Raw genomic sequence first — 24069 nt, 5'->3', positions numbered from 1 at the left:
GCATGTTCTCACTCATAGGCGGGTGTTGAACAATTAGAACATGTGGACACGGGAGCATCACATACTGCAGTCAGTCGGGGGTGGCGAGGTGAGGGACAGCTGGGTGGGGAGGATGGGGAGGGATAATGAGGGGAGAAATACCATATATAGGTGATGTGGGGATGAAGGCAGCAAACCATCTTGCCATGTATGTACCTATGCAACAATCCTACATGATCTGCACGTGTACCCCAGAACCTAAATTATAACAAAAAAGCAGTAATCATATTTCTTAATTGAACAGATTCCTTGTAAAAACTCTCAACAAAGCACCAGAAAATTCAACTCATACTTTAGGGATAAATATATTTAATGTTGCCTGTCACTATAAAAGTATCATCAAATTTAACAATAAACTGTTTTCCATTCACACTTTGGATTTAATATATTGTGCTTGATTTAAAAAAGAAAAAAACAGCTCCAGAGTGGGGAAACATTAGCAAATAGAACAATTTGTTTTAAAAACTTATGTTTTCGTAGGATATGATAGTACTTGTATGTTAAAAAAAAAAAAAAAAAAAAAAAAAAAGAGGTCATTCCCAGTCTTCCAGATGTGAATTGGCCAGAAAATTTCTTTTAGAAACATCCATGAGTCTAAATTAAAAGAAGAGAGAATGTCTGTCCTTCCGGAGACAGGGAAATTTGCTGAATTCTTTCAGTTTTAATGATGTGGTTGGTTACATGCTTCTTAATCTAACTTTATTGCAATACATAAGTTAAAGAATGCCTGGTTCATTTGATCATCATGGAGAATTAATCTGTATAATTAGAGCTCTAATTTTGGTAGACATTAATGCTGCCACTATGCACTGCCTTAATGAATTGGAAATTTCATTTTATTTCCATTTATTTTATATTGTCTCTTTTGAGTATACATAGGCTTCCAAAAGAAGCACATAATAACATATAACATTTGTATAAGCATATTATATTTTCCAAATTATGGCCTTAAATATTATGTCATTTAATATCCACAAGAAGCCTAAAAAGGTAGAATGATTATCTCTTTTCTACAGCTGAGGGATACTGAGTATCTTATTTGCTCAGAATTTTATAGCGAGAAGACAGGAGACTTGAACTCAGTCTCTGTTTCCCAGCGCTTTTGTGTTCCTTTATAACACACCATACTGCTCCTCATTTGCTACTGTAGCCGACTCAAAATTATTCAAGTGGGTTGTTAGGGTAGGAATAAAATTGTTTTCATGTTTTAAAACATAAAACAAATGTTTTTTGTGAACAAATAAATTGTGAATCCCAAGAGGGCCACATATTTAGATTCAAGACATGGAATAGTCAAGCAGTAAAATACATATGAATCACTTATAGTGAAACATGTAAAGCATTCAGTATGACTATATCTTTACTAACTCCTTATAATCACCCATTTTTTATACTGAAAGTTCTGTTTTCTTATGACTAGCGTAAAATATTCTACATTAACTTCTACATTAATGAATCACATTTTTAACAAATAGTATTCAGTAAGTGCTTAATAAATATCTTTTTGTTGTTGAAAATGATAAATATGACATATTTATAGCATCTTTGACAAATCAGTCACCTTGCTCTATAGGCTGATCAAATGAAATAGGGATCAGAATACCCCAAGTAATGCACATGCACACACAGAGACTAACACAGGGGAGTAGAATTTATTATTTCAGTGGAAAATCGTCTGGATAATTTTAGGGTGGTAAAGACAGAATGCATGTAGGCACTCTAAAGACTCAGTGACTGTTCCTTGCTGCCACTACAGGAGCTGTCACATGCTTTTATAACTTGCTGCTTACATAAGTTCAGCCCAACTCAAGTGCTCCTAAGCCTGGGTGAATCAGTGCTTTCTCACAGTGTTAACCCCACAGCTCAATATGTTCACTCTTGTAGAAGCTATATGTGGTTAGATTCTCTCATATGCATTTCAGTCCCAGAGTTATGGTTTATTACAGCCTCCAGGGGCCAATCTCTATGGCATATGCCCTCTTTTCTCCAAGTCCTGGCAGGATCTTGTCTGAGAAAGAATACCCAAAGGTGGCTTCCAGTTGTGAATTATACATTTTGCTACTGCCTTTTCCTCTATTATTAAAGTGGGAGGAAGATGGAGGTTTGTGGAATAAGGATACAAGAACTGAAAATTTTGCAAGCTGAAGCTATTTTTTAAGTCATGGACTTTGGCACAAAATATCAGAATGTGTTCCAGCCCTGCCTCTACTCATTATTACTTAGTAGGGATTGTTAAGTATATTCAAAGAATTGTTATATGCAAAATAGTATTTTTCAGTGCATAAGCCCAAAACAAAGCCAGAGTAAAACCAAAGTAGTCAAATCTCAAATGTGATATTCTAGGTTGGACAAGGAAAAAGAAAAAAAAAAAAACCTATATTAATTTGGAGGTCTTTTTGGTAATTTTGAAAGTAAAAAGTAAAAATTTATTCTTACTACTAATAATAATAGCTAAAGTATATAATGCTATGTCCTAGACATTGTTCTAAGCATTTTTCATATTTTAAATTATTCAATAATTACCAAAATATGAAGTAAATATTATTATTACTTCCAAATACAGAAGAGGAAAATTAAAGCATAAAGAGACTGAGTGCTCTGCCCAAGATCTCACAGCTATTTAGGGATTCAAACCCAGACATTCTCACTAGATAGACCATGCTTTTAACCAAAACTATGTGGTCTCACATTTTATATGACGTTTTCCTTTTTTTATTTCTAATCTGATTTTTTGTTTTGTTTTTTATTTTACTTTAAGTTCTGGGACACATATGCTGAACGTGATATATGATGTTTTCTTTCATTCTGTTGCAACTATTACTAAGCAAACAAAAGTTGTGTGTACAGTAGATTACTGCACCCAGGGCGGTATTGCTAGATCAGATGGTAGTTCTATTTTTTTTTTAGAAACCCCATACTGTTTTCCATAGTGGTTGCATCATCTTACATGCTGACCAACAGGGCTCATAAATTTCCATTTCTCCACATCCTCGCCAAGACTTGTTATTTTCTAGGTTGAATAATGGCCATGATAACAAATATGATGAGATATTTCATTGTGGTTTTGATATGCATTTCCCTGATGATTGGAGATGGTGAGCAACAGGCACCTGTTGGCCATCTGTGTGTGTTATTTGGAAAAAATGTCTATTCAAATCTTTTGCCTATTTTTTAATCAGGTTATATTGGGGTCTTGTTTGTCTGTTTTGTGTGTTTGTTCATTGCTATTAAGCTGTATAAGTTATTAATATGTTTTGGATACTAACCCTTATCAAACACATGGTTTGCTAATATTTTCTCACATTCTGTGTGTTGCCTTTTCACTCTGTTAATTGTTTTCTTTGCTGCACAGAGGCTTTTTAGTTTGACATAGTCCCACTTGCCTATTTTTGCTTTTGTTGCCTGTGCTTTTGGTGTCATAGCCAAGAAATCATTGCCAAAACTAATGAAGCATTTTCCCCATGTTTTCTTCTTGGGGTTTTATGGTTTAGGGTGTTAAGTCTTTCATCAATTTTGAGTAGATTTTTATGTACAGTGTAAGACAAAGATCTGATTTTTTTTTTTTAGTTTTCAAAATCCTTGCTTTTTAAATGATACCATTACTTCCTTATACAATAAAGGGATTTCAGAAGAAACAAAGGAAAACATACTATTGACTGTCTTATTAATACACTGACAACATCATTATAGAGCTAAATAAATTGATTCCTGAGGTTGAGTGGGGTTACCTTCTTGAAAGTAGTTTCCTACTATGTGGAAAATATTGTGGAAAGTGGTCTAGAGTCTTCCTTAGAATGTGAACTTGCCTTAATTCTTTTGTTATTATCGTCAATATAATGGTCAATAAATGTTTTCAATCCAAGATATTCCTGTAGCTTTCCTGTCAGGAACTGCCTTAATGAAAACTAAAGATTTCAAGGCCTCTCAGGGTCTCTCAGTTCCTAGTGGAAAAGAACTGACTTGTGACTAACGGAGAAATCCTGGGACATTCTTAAGATAATGAAAATCCTTGGGAACATGTACTATTTTCCTACTTTCATTAGAGTAATTGTTACATAATCAGATTGAACATACTTATCCGTTCCTACTTAAGATTTGCCGCTTGACTGATGTATTAGAATTTTAATGCCATATAATTATATATTGTAAATTAAAGCAGTGTAGCATACTGGTTGAAAATAGAATATTTTACATTTTATTACATTTTCAGTGACTGTGCTGCAGTTAAGTTCTGAATTTTCTACTGCCTCGAGACATCTTTCAGATATAGGCCAAATGCTTGCTTATTTTGAAATGAAACTCTTTTGCATGTGAATGGCCAGTTTTCCAGAGACCATTTGTTGAAGACTATTCACTACATGTATTTGTGGCACCCTTTTCAAAGATCATTTCACCATGTGTGCATGAGATTTTTCATAGCCTATTATGTTTCATTGGTTATACAGGTCTTTATGCCAGCACCATACAGTTTTGATTACTATAGCTTTGTAATATACTGTGAAATCAGGAAGTAGAAACCTCTCCCATTTGGTATTCTTTCTCAAGATTCTTTTGGCTATTTGGCACCTTTTGGTCCCATGAGTTCCATGATTATTTTTTTCATTTTTTGTAAAAATGTCTCCAGAATTTTTGTAGGGATATTTTTATTGAATCTGTAGACTCCTTTGGGTAGTATAGACATTTTAGTGATGTTCAATGAATGTAAAATGTCTTTCCATTTATTTGTGCCTTCTTTTCTCTTTCAGGAATGTTTTATAGTTTTAAATTACACGTTTTTTGCCCTCTTGGTCAAGTTTATTCTTATACTATTTTATCCGTTCTCATGTATCATAGATAAAATTGTTTTCTTAATTTACTTTTATGATAGTTAATAGTCTATAGAAATGTAACTGGTTTTTATGCTGATTTTTGTATACTGAAATTTTGCTAAATTTGTTAGCTCTAACAGTTTGTGTGTGTGTGTGTGTGTGTGTGTGTGTATGTATGTCAAATACATCATTAAGGTTTTTTATGTATATTAACATGTCATCTGTGAACAAAGATAATTTTACTTCTTTATTTCTTATTTTCTTATTTGGATGCCTTTTTTTTTTTTCCTGCCTAACTGCTCCAGCCAGGACTTCTAGTACTATGCTCAATAAAAGCAGTGAGCGGGCATTCTTATCTTGTTCCTTATCTTGGAGGAAAAGCTTTAGGTGTTCACCATTGAGTATGATGTATATTCTGTTGAATTAATTTCCTCCTAATCCTAATTTGCTGACTATCTTTTTCATGAAAGAGTTCAAATTTTGTAAAATGACTTCTTTTCATTTATTGAGATGATTTTGTGATTTTTATTTTTCAGTTTGTTAATGTAAAGTATTATTACACCACAAGGTGGCAGGAAGAAGGATAAACACAGGAGGAAATACCAAACACTTATAAAACCATCAGATCTTGGGAGAATTCCCTCTTTCACAAGAACAGTACGGGGAAACAATCCCCACAATTAAATTACCTCCATCTGGTCTTTCTTTTGACATGTAGGGATTATGGGAATTAAGGGGGTTACAATTCAAGATGAGCTTTTGAGTGGGAACACAAAGCCTAACAATATGAGCATGGAATATATTTTTCTATACTTTCACTTCTGACTGTATGTAAATCTAAAGTCAATCTCTTGTAGGACAAGTTTTCTTGTATCTCCTTTCCTTTCTTGCTTTTTTCTTTTTTGACATTATAGTAACATAACTTGATTTCATTTTTTGTTTTTTGTATCTTCTATAGATTTTTTTATGGTTGCCATGAAGCTTACACAGAGTATTTTATAGCTATAGCAATATATTTTAAGCTGATAATAACTTCAATCGTATAGTAAAACTCTATTTCTTTATTACTCCTACATACATACTTTATGTTATTAATGATAAAAACAACCTCACTTTATATTGTGTACATGTTAACATATTTTATAATTATAGTAATTTTATACTTTTGTCCTTTAATTTCTAAATTCCAAGGTTAACATGCTATAAACCCATGTAACAAACATGCGCATGTACCCTCTTTCTCTAAAAGTTGAAATCTTTAAAAAGAAAATAATCCAGAATAAAAACCATAAAAATAACAATACAACAAAAAAATTCCAAATGTTATATACACACCACGATTACAGTATTACAGTATTCTATATTTGTATACAGATCTGCCTTTATTAGCAAGATTTATACTTTCATAAACTTTTGTGTTGCTGACTAGTATCTTTCTATTTCAACTTTAAAAACTTCCTTTCACATTTCTTGTAAGGAAGATCTAATGATTAAATCCCTCAATTTTGTTTATGGTGAAAGTCTTCTTCATTCTTGAAGGACAGTTTTGGTGGCAATAGTATTCTTGGTTTGTAGGTTCCTTTAAAAAATGTTTACTTTAAATATAACACTCCTCTCCCTTCTGATGTGCAAGGTTTCTGTGGATGAATCTACTGATAGTCTCATGGGAGCTCCCTTTTACATGACAAGTCACGTTTTTCATGCATCTTTTAAAATTCTCTGTTTTTGGCTATAATGTGTCTCAGAGTGGATGTTTTTAGGTTCATTCCAGTTGCAGTACTTCAGCTTCTTGATTCTGGGTGTCTTTCTTCCCCATAGTTATAAAGTTTTTATTCATTATTTCTATGAATAAGCTTTTTCTTCTTTCTCTTTTCTCCTTTTGTGACATCCAAGTGATCTGTCTTTGAATTTTATGATTCTGTCTTCTGACTGACCAAGCATGCTGTTGAACTGCTACAATGCATTTTTAAAGTCAGGAATTATAGTTTTCAGCTCCGAAATTTTTGGTTGGCTCCCTTTCACACTTTCTCTCTTTTCTGATATTTTCATTGTGTTCAGCATCACTTTTCTGTCCTCATTGACCATTTTCAAAATGATTACTTTGAATTTTTTGTCAGGTAATTCAGATAGCTCTCTTTATAAAGGGTTGTCTCCTGGAGATTTATTTTGTTCCTTTGATTATGTTATGCTTTCCTCTTTCTTCCTTTGCTTTGTAACTTTGTGGTGGAATCCACACATTTAATAAAACATTCACTTCTTCTAGTCTTTTTGGACTGGCTTTTTGTACAGGGAAAGATGTTTAACAGTCTGAGAGGTTCTCTCAAATGTTTCCTATGGATACATTTTCTCTGAACTTGTGCATACAGCCTACCAATTAAAGTGATTTTCCAGTTTCTTTTTCAGTAGCTCATAATCTCTTACTTCTTTCAGTTTCTGTATATGGTACTACAAGTTCTCTGGATCCACCCATCTCTCTTATTCTCAGAAGCCCTAAGAGTTCTAGAGTATGCCAAGTCTCATTAGCACTCTCAGTCAAACAAGACAAAAATTAGTCTCTCAGGCAGCCTTCTGAAAAGTCAGAACATTGTGTGCATGATCCACTCTTTTACCCACTCCCTCCTGAGGGAGAGGCCACCAAGCCACACCAGCCTCTGTTTTCTTTACCCTCAGTCCTTTGAAGCAGGAGTAAGTCTGCCAACACTCTTTTGTTCTCAGCAGCCCCAGATATTGAGAGTAAGCCAGATTCCATCAGCATTCTGAGACAGGTGAGACAGAAAGTGGTGAGACAAAACCCCCAAAAAGCCATAACACTGGATGCATGCCCCAATTTTTAATCTCCTTAGGGAGAAGATAGAAGGTGAGAATTTTCTGATTCCATGCCAAGCCAGGGTAAGAGACTGTGGTGAATGATTGCATATTAGTTTAAACCATCACTTTTTTTCTCAGTGATCCCCAATGTGATACCCTTTCCTGAGTCAAAAAAAAAAAAATGCCAATCTGTTAGACAGCTCCCCAAAGAGTCTGCATGCTGGACACGTTTTAGTCTTCTCTTTCTCTTCTCGAGGAAATACTGGAAGCTGCGAGTTTTCTCTTCATTATGCCATGCTATGTTGGGGATGGGACCTAAAATGAATGAATGCCATAAATTTTTCTTACAGCTTTAATACAGCTGGCTTCATGATCACCTGATATGTGGGGGCCTCTTAATTGTTTCCTAAATTCCTCACAAAGGGAATTGTTTCATGTATTTTTGTTGCATCTGTGTCTCCACAGGAGAAGGAGGGTCTGGGGCTTCCTATTCTGCCATCTTGCTGACCTATATCTTATTATTTTGCCATTTTTTTATTATTTAATTCCTCCAATTATATTTAATTTCTTTACAGACAAGAGTAACCCCATACAATTTTCTATTGACACTTCCCTAGATCAATGTGTTCAAAAAATAGCACCGCAGTTTATTGGTTGCTTCTCTAAAGTTTAGTTCTTCCTTCAACAAGGTAAGAAGATATTAATTTGAGAACATTTCCTACCCTAGAAAGCCTAAAGAATCAAATATTAGCTGTGAATTATAGGACCAATAATAACTTCACTCATATTTATCAAATTTTTAAAAAAATAACCTTGTGTGAGCTACTGTCCTATGCACTATGCTATATATATATATTAAATATAAATGAATATATTAGAATAATAATATAATATTTATTCTGAATGGGATCCCCTGTGTGCTGAATATAGCAAAATATCAAGATTCTAAGGCAGCATAACACAGGGAAAGAGGCCTAAAAGACAACTAAGAGACTGAGGAAAAGCAGGATTGGATTTCATAAAACAGGGTCACTTGTAAAAATCTTGTATGAAACATCCAATTTTCAAGGCACTTCTATGGACTCAGAGAATCCAAAGATAATTAGGATAAAGGCTCTGTTCAAAAAATAAATATAAATTAATATAGAAGATATCATATGCTCACAGACTATTATACTTCAGGGAAAAGTAAGAGAAAGAGAGAGAGATCTTTTAACTGCAAAAGAATGGGAATTTTGATAAATACTGCTTGTATTATTTTTTTCCCTTTTCACTTATTTTCTTTCAATAATTTTAAGGAATTTAAGCCTTCTTCACATGTGAAAAGTTACTTTAGTAAATCCTTCTGAAATACTTTATCCAGCATCTCTTATGCACCTTTATTCCAAAACTAATATTTCTGATTTTAAATTTGTTTATATACAATTCAGATAATGTTAAAAACCAAAAATGGTAATGGCTCTTAAATAAAAGCCAGTTTATTTCAATTATAAGTCATTATATTCTTAAAGACAAGTATGTTCTGATAATCTTAACCAAAAGTATATTTATAATCACCTCCTATATTTTATTAACACAAAAGCCATTTAACTTCAGATAAAGAATTATGAATGTAAAATAAAAGCAAACATTGAATCAAAATGTCATTACAGAAAGATATGCAGTACTCCAACATCTAAATTTAAATTAAAACAAAACAAAAAATAAATAAAACTGCTTCTTAACTACCCTCTCCTCCACCCTGCTGGATTTTAGAATTTTACTTCCCCTTTGCCTATTTTCTTTTTCATTCATACCTATTACAAAAGAGTAACTACATTCTTCCTTTAAAGAGAAACTCTGAAAGGAAAGGGAGTGTTCATTTCACTCTTGTCAGATATAGAGTCCTTTTCCCCGATTATCATTGATATTTTTTATTATTTTCATGATTCCTCCTTGATTGTCCATGTCTGTTCTCTGTGCTTTTATCTTGTAACATCATATCTTGATGTCAGACTTTATTCTTCATAGTCTGATTCACAAGGAATTATTAGAAAAGACATTTTAAAGACCTGTCTCCTTAGGAATAATTATACACGCAAAAGTCATCTCTTAGATAATTGAAAGTCTGGGAATAGAAGAAGTCAACCATTTTAATGGTTATCTATGTGCAGCCAACAGCATCTGCTTTTTTAGACATTTCAGGACTCCAGCTAAGCGTGAACCTCACATCAGAAGAAATACAAGAGCCATCTACTTCCATTGTTTGGGTGTTTTTTTAATGGTCCAATAAATCATTGATGGCTCTATAGACTTTCCTTCATATCTTTCTACTGCTGAAAGAAAAGGATGGTATTCTTCTATTCTCTACCAGTTTTTTGCTAAAACAGCACACTTGTCAAAACAGTGAAAGGTTCACTTTTCCAGGTGTGTGATCAATACACAAAGATGTCAGAGATCCTCGGTGAGAGGAAGGTCATCTTTTGGAAGCAGAGTCTGAAAGTTCATGATAGTTTCCAATTGTATTAACAGTGGATCACTTATCTTAACTGATAGAAAGCTCTCCTAACAGTCTGTAGAATGTGAAAACAAACAGACATACACCTATGCTATGTGACAGCTCTATTGATATACCTTGAAACTTTTAGCTTCCCATACCATACCCAAAAAAAATCACCCTCTGGGACTTAAATAAGAAATATCCAGGAAAAAAAAAAATAAGGATGCCCTTAGGAGCAGAGTCTTGGTCTTTAAAAAAGAACAAGAACGCAAATACAGAGTTAGCTTGACCTGTTATGGGTCATGGAGATGCTTTGCTCTTCCTAGAATTCAACATGCTTCTGTTCTCTAAAAGTACATCCACATGAAAACGCACATATTAGTATAAATGTGAAGCAAAATTGCTGGGCATCTCTCACACTGTCATCCCTCCAGACGCCTAACTTAATTATTTGGCTTTAGTTTTTTAATTCTGGCAATGATAGTGTTCCATTTTATTGTATCTGTAATACCAATTTAAATACTTTTCAGATGTCAGCATGAGGTATGAAAGTGTGTTTGGGGAATGAGGATATCGAAGACGTTACCCACACAAATGTTGCTGTGTCTACCTGCCACATGCCTAACAGCCCTGAAGAGCAGGGTCTTGTTACCAGTTTATTTAGACATCAATTGTAGCTCATAAATTCTTACAGAGAGGATCTGCATTTGATGTACATCTAAATGATTAGAATTCAATTATATATGTTGCTGAGGGTGGGAAAGAAGAAATTGAATAGCAACTTAAATCATGTTAAGTGATTTTAGTATCATTCTGGTCAATGCATATAACTCTGCAATGAACATCAGATGTGAGAAGTGAATTTATCATACTCAGTATCAGTTCCCTCTTGTGTCTGATAGTGGTACATCTCATCACACAGAGGGGGGTTCTAGAGTTTTTATATGACATGATGTGAAATGCCAGCTTCATCTACAGCTGCACTGAACAAAACAGCAGCTATTACAAAGCTGGAGGAAATATGTAGCTCTGTTGGAATTATCTGGAGAAAGCATATTAGTCTCCAATGTGGTGCCTACAGGATGTCCAAAGACAATTTAACTTCTATGAAATATTCATCTTTAGAGCTAACTCTCATGTAAGATATGGCTCTGATGTATTGATCAAATAAAGGTAGATCAAGGGCCTAATATTACTGACTCTCTTTTTTCTCCTAATTTTCCATAAATGGGTTAGTTGCCTTTAAGATAGTGTGACTTCTTTTTCTGTTAACTTTTTTTAGGTTTAGGGGTACATGTGAAGGTTTATTATGTAGGTAAACTCATGTCATGATGTTTTGTTGTACAGATTATTTCATCAACTAGGAATTAAGCCCAGTATCCAATAGTTATTTTTCCTGCCCCTCTCCCTCCTCCTATCCTTCACCCTCAAGTAGACCCCAGTGTCTGTTGTTTTCTTCTTTGTGTTTGTAAGTTCTCAACATTTAGCTCCCACTTATAAGTGAGAATCATGCAGAATTTGGTTTTCTGTTCCTGTATTAGTTTGCTGAGGATAATGGCCTCCAGCTCCACCCATGTTGCCACAAAAGACATGATCTCATTCTTTTTTATGGCTGCATATTATTCTATCCATTGTGTATATGTACAGCATTTTCTTTATTTAATCTGTCATTCATTGGAATTTAGGTTGATGCCATGTCTTTGCTATGATGAATAATGCTGAAATGAACATTCAGGTGCATGTGTCTTTGTGGTAGAATGACTTATATTTCTTTGGGTATATATCCAATAATGGGATTGCTGGGTCAAATGGCAGTTCTGCTTTTAGCTCTTTGAGGAATCACCATATTGCTTTCCACAATGGCGAAACTAATTTACACTCTTATCAACAGTGCATAAGTGTTCCTTTTTCTCTGCAACCTAGCCAGCGTCTGTTGTTTTTTGTTTTTTTGTTTTTTTGTTTTTTTTTTACTTTTTAATAGTAATCATTCTGACTGGTGTGCAGTGGTATCTCATTGTGGTTTTGATTTGCATTCCTCTAATGATCAGTGATATTGAGCTTTTTTTCATATGCTTGCTGGCTGCATGCATATCTTCTTTTAAAAAGTATCTGTTCATGTTCTATGCCCACTTTTTTTCAGTTTTTACAGTTTTATTTAAACACAAAATGTACACATAAGCTGTCTACTCATTTTCTTTGCTGCACAGCCTGGAATTGGGGTGATACCCACTTTTAAATGGGGTTATTTTTCTCTTATAAATTTCTATGCATTCCTTATAGATGCTAGATAATAGACTTTGTAAGATGCACAGTTTGCAAAAATTTTCTCCCAGTCTGTAGGCTGTCTGTTTACTCTGTTGACAATTTCTTTTGCTGTGCAGAAGCTCTTAAGTTTAATTAGGTCCCACTTGTCAATTTTTGCTTTTGTTGCAATTGCTTTTGGTGTCTTTGTTATGAAATCTTTGTCTGTTCCTATGTCCAGGATAGTATTGCCTAGGTTGTCTTCCGGAGTTTTTACAGTTTTTCATTTCATATTTAAGTCTTCAATCCATCTTGTGTTTTTTTTTTGTATATGGTCTAAGAAGGTAACTAACCTCAGTCTTCTGCATATGGCAAGCCAGTTATCCCAGCAAGATGCTATGATTTCTTTGTGTCTTCTCAAAGCAAGAGTCTTTTCTTGATCTGATTTTGGAATAAAAGGTCAATTAAGAAAGTGAACATTATCCAAGCAAAGTTCTTCTCATGCATATTTATGTTCAAATTTAAGAGAAAGGAAAATGTAACATTTTCAATTTTCCAAGCACCATATGCAAGCACCATACATTTTGCTCATATTTTAGGATATTTATAATACATTATTATTACATTACTTTGTCAGGGTGGCCATAACAAAGTACCACAAAGTGGGTGGCTTAAACCACAGAAATGTCTTACAGTTCTTACAGCTCTGGAAACTAGAAACTCAAGAACTGTAGAGTTCTTTCCATATGATGGCTTGAGAAAGATCTGTTTAATGCCTCTCAGCTTGTTTTTGGTAAGGTATTAACAATATTTGATGTTCCTTAGGCCATAGATGCATCACCCTGATCTCTGCCTTTTTGTTCACATGGCAATCTCCCTTTGTACAGGTTAGTCTGTATCTAACCTTCTTTATAAAAGTCCTAAAAAGACTGTTGCCCTTATAAAGTCCTTATAAATATCCAAAAGCTCTTGTTGGATTATAGCTTTTCCTGATTCCAGTATTGACCTCATCTTAACTAATGATATCTACAATGACCCTATTTTTAAATAAAGACACATTGTGAGGTACTAGGGTTTAGATCTTCAATATATGAATTTGGAGGGAACGCAATTTAACCACAACAACAGCTAGTTAACATGGTTTTATTTCCTTTTAAAATTATTATTAGGTAATGTTTATACAAAAATGCAAACACATCAGCTCGAAAAATAATTTCAAACTAATCAATTAACAGGTTTCACTGAGTGTCTATTTTTCTGCTAAATATTATTAGATATTACTAGAGATTCAAAAAAAGAGATGTAAAAAAACACCATTTTCTAAACTAACATATCCTCCCACCTAGAACGGAAAAAACTAGCCAACAACAGTAACCTATTTTACATAGAAAAACACACTAAAACATCCAATTACAGAACCAAACATCCTAAATCTTTTCCACAAAATCTGACAACACCTTACAATATTTGTTGTTGTTGCTTTTTCTACAGGCATATTTTGAATCAATGTTCCTTGGTCATGTTCCTGCAAATGTTCAAACTCATAAGAAAGCAGGTCCTGTTTATGGGTTTAGGGGCTGCATTCTAGACCTTCAAGTAAACAACAAAGAATTCTTCATCATCGATGAAGCACGACGTGGAAAGAATATTGAGAATTGTCATGTCCCTTGGTGTGCTCATCATCCGTGCCGCAATAATGGCACCTGCATCAGGTCAGTACTAGTCTCCTGATTCCTAACCTAAATTACATGACCCCAAATTCTTAAAACAACAAAAGCCAGCAGGATTGTCCTCTGAGAGATGGAAAGGACAAGTCCAGAACCCTCAAGTTTTTCTATGCATCACCTTGATGATTCACACATGTGGTAAATTCTTGTTTGTCCAAAGAAATGTATATATTGTAACTCAAGTGACAAGAGATTCTGACTCTGACAATAACTAGGTAACTGGACCTGGTTTTGGCAATTTCAAATGCATCCAAGTTTTTATCTAGGTGTTCCAGCTTCTTGTAAATATGAATAAGAAGTTATTATTCATTGGTGATGGTTTTGATATATTTATTAATTTTTATCATACTTGTTTTTTATTTATCTGCAAAAAAAGAATTTGCTTAGATGGCTAAGATTCGAGATGGAGCAAAAATTACCTATGTCTGTGTTTTGCCTTTTATTTGTAATCCTATATCCTATCATGCTTATAAACTTAAGAAGATTTTAATTAAAATTGCTTTCTGCTCCACTTAAATGTCTTAGCTGAATCAACCCTGAGGGAGTCTCATTTGAACAGTATAAAACATATTCCCAATTTCCTTCAGTCATCTGAGAATTCTTTATTTTGGGACTACAAATAGCAACAGAATGGAAGCTGAAACAGATACAACTTAACAATAATTCAAGTCAAGAAAAAATTGACCAAATCTCACAGGAACTATTTTAATTAATTAATTAATCTCAGTATTTTCAAGGGACAAGCTATCAAGCAGTCAATAATGACTCCATAAAAGTAAACATCTCTATACACAGTGTAAAAAAGGCTTAAAAAATGCTAGGCAGAAATAAACTCTGAAAATGATCATTAGAACAGAAAATAAAAAAAGAGGAAGAGAGAAAGAACCAAATAGCAAAGACAAGAAACAGGACTGGACGGGTATGATAAAGTCAAGTTGATATAGTTACCAGAGAATTGCAGAATTGAAAAAAAGAAAAATCAAGGCATGGTTAGTGGAAAGGGAAGAGAGAGTTTCTTGGAGTATCTAGAATTTGGCTCCTGATTCACTGTGGAATTATGACTTGATTTATACATTGGTACAATAACAGCAACATAGACCTATTCAACATAAGAGAAGTACAACAGATACAGATTTAAAGAACGAAAAGTGAGTAAATTTGGGTGCTAAGAGTGAAGATATTACCTTGACCATCATCACTTTCCTCTAGTCTTTACTAGATAAATATTTTGCTTTATAATGGACCCACTAATACCAATCGTTTTTCAAAATGTAATAATGCAAAACTAATTTAGCAAGGCAATCTTCAGAACCCTGCAGAAAAACCTGCAATTCTGTAGAATTAAGCGAAATAGAAACAGGAAAAAAACTTCTCTACTGAATTCATTAATGTCTGAAATATTTGTGTCATTCAACCTAAGTAAATATTTTCCATGAGGCTTTATCACTGATGAAATTAAGAAGTGACAAAAATTGTGATGCCTCCCTCCCTATAAGTGGTGAACATACTCTACTATGGCCCTGCAGTTCCCCCACCTGTTGTTCATGCCTTTGTGTGATCCTCCCTCCCTGAATGTGGATGAGACCCGTAACTTGCTTTTAACCAACAGACTACCCAATAAAGTAAGGTGATGAGAAGTCACTTCCAGGATTACACTACACAGAAGTGTAAGCTGTATGTTACAAAGAGATGATCTCTTTTGCTGGCTTTGAGGAAGCAAACAGTAGCTTGGGGAAGGCCCACATGACAAGGCACTGAGAACAACCTCCAGCCAACAATCAGCAAGGAGTTGAGGGTGGCCCCTGGCTGACAACCAGCAAATATTGAAGCTCTCATTCTTACAGCTGCAAAGAATTGAATTTTACCAACAACCACATGAGCTTGAAAATGGGCCCTTTCCCAGTCACGCCTTGAGATGGGACCCCCAACATAGACTGCACCTTTACTGCAATGTGAGATTCTTAGGCAGAAAACCCAGGGAAACCATGCCCAAACTTGGCCCATGGAAACTGTGAGTTAACTAATACATTCTTTTAAGCTGCCAAGTTGGCGTTAATATTCTCATGCAGGAATAGAACACTAACACACTCTCATTTTCTGGAAAAGTGTCTAACATTACCAACTCAGAGAAATAGGTAAGAATAAGATTTACTTTAGAACATTAACTTTCTAATATTTTGTAAGCCAAGAACATGTTAAATAAAATAAACCTCTTATCTGCAAGGATTAAAGAACATCACATTAATTCCAATCTCAATTATTTAATATGTATTTGAAAATAACAATGAAGATAATCATTGTGACAGGATATATATAAGCAGTCCGAGATTTGTTTATACTTTATAGATTGATTCTCTTAGACTTATTCCAACAAACATTATCTGAGAGCCAACTAAAAGCCAAGGTATAGATAAATCAAAGATGTGTATTCAAGACACCAGGTTTGCACACAAAGAGTTTTTATTCTAGTAAGGAAGCTCTATCAGCTCTTCAAGACTCAAGGTAAATTTTCCCACAAAAATATATTAGTCAGCCTTCATCATGTACATTATCTCACCTTCCATATTCATTTCTAAATCTCTCAACCTCTCAACCACAACTCCAGAGAAATCTACTGGAATGTCAACTGATTTGGCATGCACTTTTGAAAGACTTCCAGATCTGTATGTTTCCTTGTATTGCTGGCCAAATGGAGATGTGCCACTTGTGTATCATTAAGTATAACACTCTTCACATCTTATGAACAACATGCTTTCTATCTTGATTGCCAGTGCTTAACACCTGTAAACTACTCCTTGCACTGCTGCATACAGGGCATGCTGCTCCATAGCAGCTGTGACTTATATTCCTGCAATCCCCTGTGTATTCCAACACCACAATACATGGGTGTTGGCCAGTTCCAAAACAATATTGTTTTAAATTATTAAAAGGATCTGAGAAGAGGTGCCTGCAGTGTATCAGAAGCTTAATACAAGAGAGCAGATAGTTGTGGGACCACAGAGATTATCAGAATAAGAATGCTGTCTTTCACTCTTCCCTGTTCTGTCTAAAACACCAATATCCAACCCTACAGCTAGCACTCCGGCAGTCTGTGCAGTAATCCAAAAAGGAGAACCAGAAAATGTACTGAAGGAGAACACAGACTCCCAGTGAGACCATAAGCAGTTTCAGCTCATTAAGAAAAACACAGGTCAAAGAGGTAGGACACAAAAGTCCATCACCATGACCGACATTCTCCCTCAACAGATGCATACTCACTCTTGGCATACACTGAGCAGTGTAGAGGCTTCCAACAAGGAAATTTAGAGAAACCCTGTCCTACTGAGTGAGCCCCGAACTGACTTCATGATTTTGGGTCACTCACTTCCTACCTATGTTGTTAGTGGAAGCCAAACATTCTCTTTCTCTTTCTGGTGTTACATCATAAAGTGGATTTCTCCACAGTCTTCTAAATTCTCTTCCAGTTTTTTCTCACCCTTTGGTTCCGTTTTTTTCCTCAGTCCATGCCATGTGACCTGATCTCACTCCTGAGCCCATCTAGGGAGAGTTTTAAACTTCCCTTCTCCTTTCTCCTATTTTCTCAGAAGAGGAAATTGGATGCAAGGCAGCTTTCAAAATAACAGATCAATTTCAATAATATGTGTTAATATTCAGCCTCTCTGGATTCAAGGGGAAAGAACAAGATGGCCTGATGAAATTCTTTATAGGCTTACAAGTTATATTACTTTATTTTCAAAGTAATAGACTGTTTATGTTCAGAATAAAAGAGTGATTATTACAGAGACAGGAAGAAAGCCCTTTTACCTCTCTGCTTGCCTCTCTCAAAATACAGAGACACTGACGTTTTAATACTATACCATGTATGCATGAAGTTTTTACTTTGAAATGCAAATAACAATTTCTCATCACAGTTTAATAGTTCTAGGATAGGACTCTAATTCAAAGGTTGGGGAATGTTTCCTAATGGGGGTATATGAGAACCTTAAGAAAGAGAGATGTTTTTCACCACACACACACACAAACTCACAGACTTGAGCATTCTAATCCACAACTCCTGAAAATGCATGCCTATTTTCCCCAATAAGTAAAAAATAATAGTGCTACAGCACGAGATAACCCCTAAAGAAATCGCCTCTCTACACAAGAGTAGGGTAATGAATGGAGTTTTAGTCCCATAGAGTTAGACGTTAGGGTTCACAAAATGAAATGCTGTTACCGTGGATATTTGTAAAGAAAATCATCACTAATTTTTCTACCTTGGTTGATCTAATTTACTGCTGTAAAGAGCTGTTCCTACACTGTATATGAATGTAATCTGCTTACAAGAGGACAAATTTCATGCTGAAAAGTATTAAGGAAAGTAACACTTCAGCAGCTTTACTGAGCAAATGTCATTCTGCTTTGAGTACCATCACATGTTTCTGAATAGTGTCCAATCTTTGTTCATTTTGTTATAAATCTGTACTAGAATTTTCAAACCCCTGTGGTTGCTCATTTCAGAGAAGCTCAAATTGCATATAGTGAAATTCAGCTTAGAAAGTAATACAGAACGGTTATTCTGAGTATCCAAATCTCTATGGATTTAAAACAAGGTGTTTGCAAAAGGGCATAGGAAGGTTAGCAAATTAAACAGATAATATTTAAATCACTTTCCCCATTCTGAGCCATATGTTTTTAAATAAATTAAACAATAATTAAAAGGAGCATCAGGTTTGGGAATATACCCTATACAACCACACCAGTAGAAACCTACATCACTGACATTACAGCAAATAATTATTGAGACACTAATTTTAAATGTATTCTTAATTGTACCAGGAGCTAAGCACATATAAATGTATTTTATCATGCACTGAAAGTCAGTAATTCCCACAACTCAATGAATCTGCTTTCTATGTTTCTAACTGTTCTCTTAGCTTTTACTCATCACTAACCCATGCTATCCTCCATGTTCTAAGACAGAGGCTAGCAAACATTCTCTGTAAACAGCCAGATAGCAAATATCAGACTTTGTATTGCAACAACTTAACTCTCCTATTGCAGCAGAAATGTAGCCACTGACAAAATGTAAACAAATGGATATGACTGTGTTGTGTTCCAATAAAACTTTATTTACCAAAATAGGTAGCTGGCAGGATTTGGCAAAAGGGCCATCATTTTCAGACCACTGAACTGGGCAACAAATGGATAAATTAGTGTTATTCAACTAACTGAGCAAGACTGAAGAAATCAAACCCAACTCAAATTAATAATTTTTTCAAATTAAGCAAGCTTCAAACAGGGTATGTATTTGTTTCACATTCAGAAATTATCATTATTCTCAGTATCCCATGTGAATAGAGGTGAGTTTGTTTCCTTTATTCTTTACTTTCAATCCATTTTCCCTATTATCTCATTTTGTAGACATTTTTTTTAGCATTGGCAGAAAGAAGGCAGTTTTTCATGATTACTGAGGTTTTTAGTTTCCAACTCATTTAGCACTTCAAAATGAGCTAGGAGTCATAAATTGAATTTAAAATTGCAATAGTAAGAGCTGTTACACAATATAAAGAATGGCTATCATGTCTTAGCTTTTCCATTTGTTCTGTAATAAGTTGCAACCCCTCACAAAATTTTTGATTGTCTTTATTGTCATTTCACATTGTCATGTAGCTAGGAATCACCTGCTGAGACCTTTTAGTTTTTGTTCTGTATCTAGTCCAGATTACCCAGTCTAGTTCAGCAATCTACCCTATTCTTCTAAATACCACAGGGAAAAAAGGGCCTATTTCAGGTCAATTTCTTACCACACATTTTGACTAATAACATTTTCAAATATTTAACCCTTCTTAATTGCTACACTTTCTGTCTGTAGTCTACATCCTTGAAATTGCGCACAGGATTTAAGTGCCCCCTTGTACTAGAAGACTATTTTATATTTGGTTAGATTATTCGCAACTGTAAAAGTTTACCAGTGAATTTCCAAATGTCTCCATTGTAGGCAGCCCTTGTTGCTACAGAAACAGGGAGGAAAATACCAACCAGGTTTTGGGCAAGAACTTAGAAGCATACGTGGTTTCATAGTTTTCCCTATCTTTCTCATTGTACTAATTAATTGAATATTTGAGGTATTTTCTACAGAATTCATTTACTAAAATCAGTCTCTAGTGTGTGAATATCAAAAGAATTTTTTCTTCTGTCATCAATAATGCCCATACTCTGTAGGACTCCACTTTACTTTCCATCACTGGAATATCATGCAGGTTCCAGAGCCTTCTATGTGTATATATATATATATATATATATGTGTGTGTGTGTGTGTGTGTGTGTGTGTGTGTGTGTACCATTTCTTCTCTTTTAAACTCTATTTTTACGGCATCTTTTATTTGTTTAGATACACAAATACCACTGCGTTACAATTACCTACAGTATTCAGTACATGTTTCAGTACTACATGCTGTACAGATCTGTATTATAGCTTAGGAGCAATCGGCCATACTGTATAACCTAGGTGGATAGTAAGCTATGCCATCTAGGTTTGTATAAGTATGCTCTATGATACTCGAACACTGATGAAATCACCTAATGAGGCATTTCTCAGAAGTGTTATTGAGTGACACATAACCGTAAACAGTGAGCCAAATAAAAATGCACCTTCTAGAGAATTACATAATCCTTAAGCTGGCCCATCAGACAATGCTCTAGTATGATATTAAGAGAACATGCATTTTGTATTATTACTAATTTTTGAAACTTTTCTGAACACCAGACGCTTTCTGCATTACCAGAAGATAGGAGCTCCAACTGCTTCAGTGTAAATCTCTGTTGTCCTTAATGTTTGACAAGAAAAGGTCATGATAAGCAAAGAAATACTTACACAAATATACACATGCTATTAGGAAAGAAAAAAAGGAGAAACACAGGCATGCTTTAACTCATTGTTACTTAGACAGAAAGTAGTGCGTCACAACAAAAATTTTGGTAATTATTTTCTGGTTTTTTCTTCTAGAACATCCATGTTTATAAATTATTTTGATCTAAATCTTTCTGATGAAAATAGAATATATATCCTTCATACCATCAATCTGTCACTTCTTTTATACTATGAACACCATGGAGCCTCTTTTATAGTAAGCAGTGTAAAGATCATTGGATCCACAAAGATAAACAAGACATGGAAACCTGTTCCACATAGTACTTTGCTGACAATAATCTCAAGTGTGTGAAACATTAAGGCATGCAGAACAAATTGTGTTTCTCCATTGATACACATAAAGTGCAAGTTAGGTTAAAACAGCCTAGGTTTCACAATTTCTACTGTTTATCTTTTTTTATCTCATTTCTTTACTCCATTCTACAAGTGCCGGGTCTTATGAAAATGGATTGATGTGAGGTCATTTCTTCTTGCTTGGAGAGTGTGACTGAAGCTGCAGGATTTTTAGTTGCTTATAAAAGTGGATCACATATTTGGAAAGCATAACTCTTACCAATGTAAGTGTCACCAGTTCCTGGTAAAGTACAAATGCAGTTTAAATTGATTTTCTAACCACTTTTAGTACTGCCATCCTTGAGTGTAGCAACAAGGGCTGGGCATTTGTTTTTACAGGGCGTAAAGCATTTATTAACAGATCTTCGGCAAATCAGAGCTTTATTAAAGTCATGATTACAAATGCAATTATATTTTAATGAGAACAAATAAGATTAAACATGAAGAAAATGCCTTACGCAAAATTTGAAAAGCCTCAAAGAGTTAAAAGTTTCAAGGACTGACCAATGGAAAAGACCACTATCAAATTCCACATATATTTTTTATATCGTATTTATGCAGCAAGGTCAAAGAAGTAGGGGGAAAAATCTCATCTTCAATTTTCTCTACCCTTAGGTAATAATACATGGAGAACTCATTTACCCTGATTGATCTTCCTGGGCATAAGAGACTTCTGTGGCTTAAATCCCATCTGAAAGCTATCTTTTCTATCCTTTTTTATAGAATGCTAATAGTTTCTCTCCCTCGCTCTCTTCTTCAAAGAACAAGCCCACTAAATTTGACCTGCTAATAGGGTTTTCTTAAATAAATAATTTTTTTCACTTTCCTTCAAAAACTATTTATTAATGTTTTTATTAGTATGAAAAGATGTGTTAAAGCCTGTTTATTTTCTAAGTAGAAGCATTTATTTTTGTTAACCACTTACAGATTGAATTCATGCACCAAAAAAAATAAACACATAAAGATATGGCAAATTGTGTTAATCACTATGATTTTTACATATAATTAAACATGCCACTGTTAAAACTGTGTGAAAAGCCTGACAAACAAAATGAAAACAGAGCAAAGTTAAAGCTGGAACAAAATGTGAGCTATTCAGAATCCTTTGGCTTTGGGTTTACAAAATGCTTAAAATAAGAAGTTTAACTGATTAGTTTAGAAAGAAAACAAAACAATCCTTTTGGTTAAGTAGTAGACAAAGTTCCCGAGCCTTACATTTTTTTCCTCACCCACTTGCTAGATCTTGTACCTTAAGAAAGCTGCTTAACCTTTTATTCTAGAAAAATGAAGTAAAAATTGCTCCTACCTGACTACCTAAACCCTGAGTGATTTGAAGCCAAAAGTGAAAACTTGGTAAAGACTTGAGAGTATATAAACTACATGGGAAAAAACTGGAAAATAAATCTGGATATTGTTTACTGATAGCAAAATGTCACGGTTTCAAGCAAGTACTGTCCAGATATTACCACCACTGATTACCATTGGCCTAATAATTACCAAGTGCTGTCTGTGGTGGGATATGCATAGTTGCATTGTTCTCATACTAATTTATCTTAAAATAAAGTTACTACTTAAAATATCTTTATAACATAGTTTTAAATTTTTGTTTCAAAAATAATAAAATGTAGTATTAATGAATTAAGAGATTGGTTCAAATGAACACTAATAATAAAGAAGGATAAATTCTAATATTTTAGACTTTAATTCAATGCTCTCTATCCTAATATCTGAAATGTAAATTAAGCATTTCTTCCATCACAATTAAAAAAGGCTAGTTCTCTTGCAAATTTAAGTTCCTTGTAGTTTCTGGACAAGAAGACATTTATTCAGCCAACAAACATATGAAAAAAAGCTCTTCATTACTGGTCATTAGAGAAATGCAAATGAAAACCACAATGAGATACCATCTCCTGCTAGTTAGAATGGCTTTCATTAAAAAGTCAGGAAACAACAGATGCTGGAGAGGATGTGGAGACATAGGAGCATTTTCACACCGTTGGTGAGAGTGTAAATTAGCTCAATCATTGTGGAAGACAGTATAGCAATTCCTCAAGGATCTAGAACCAGGAATACCAATTGACCCAGCAATCCCATTACTGGGTATATACCGAAAGGATTATAAATCATTCTACTATAAAGACACATGCACATGTATGTTTATTGTAGCACTATTCACAATAGCAAAGACTTGGAACCAACCCAAATGCCCATCAATGATAGACTGGATAAAGAAAATGTGGCTCATATAATTCATGGAATACTATGCAACTATAAAAAAGACGAGTTCATGTCCTTTACGGAGACATGGATGAAGCTGGAAACCATTATTCTCAGCAAACTAACACAGGGACAGAAAACCAAACACGGCATGTTCTCATTCATAAGTTCCCACTTGTTCAACTTCCGTTGAAAAATGAGAACACATGGACACAGGGAGGGGAACATCACACACCAGGGCCTATCAGGGGTTGGAGAGCTAGGGGAGGGATAGCATTAGGGGAAATACCTAATGTAGATGACAGGTTGATGGGTGCAGTAAACCATCATGGCATGTGTATACCTATGTAACAAACCTGCACATTCTGCACATGTATCCCAGAACTTAAATTTTAATAATAAAAAAGGTTACTTCTCTAAACTAAATTATTTAGTAACTATTTTTAGAAATGGGAATTACACATAAGGACTAGGCTATATAAAACAATTATAGCGTCATCATTT

At 34.5% G+C, this 24069-nt stretch overlaps 1 protein-coding gene across 1 annotated transcript in view; it reads left to right on the top strand.

Annotated features, from left to right (window-relative positions):
* The window catches only part of LOC116565673 (protein eyes shut homolog), a 360208-nt gene that overhangs the window by 72105 nt on the left and 264034 nt on the right, over nucleotides 1-24069 (top strand). The window contains exon 4 of the mRNA XM_032299379.1: nucleotides 13867-14087. Within this exon, the coding sequence (XP_032155270.1) occupies nucleotides 13867-14087 (221 nt within the window). The remainder of the gene's footprint in view (nucleotides 1-13866; nucleotides 14088-24069) is intronic.

The sequence above is a fragment of the Sapajus apella genome, unplaced genomic scaffold, assembly GCF_009761245.1.
Source record: "Sapajus apella isolate SASKATOON/1434 unplaced genomic scaffold, GSC_monkey_1.0 scaffold41, whole genome shotgun sequence".
NCBI classification, from domain to species: domain Eukaryota; kingdom Metazoa; phylum Chordata; class Mammalia; order Primates; family Cebidae; genus Sapajus; species Sapajus apella.
Note: the sequence above shows the minus strand (reverse complement) of the source record. Positions and strands in the feature narration are given on the sequence as shown.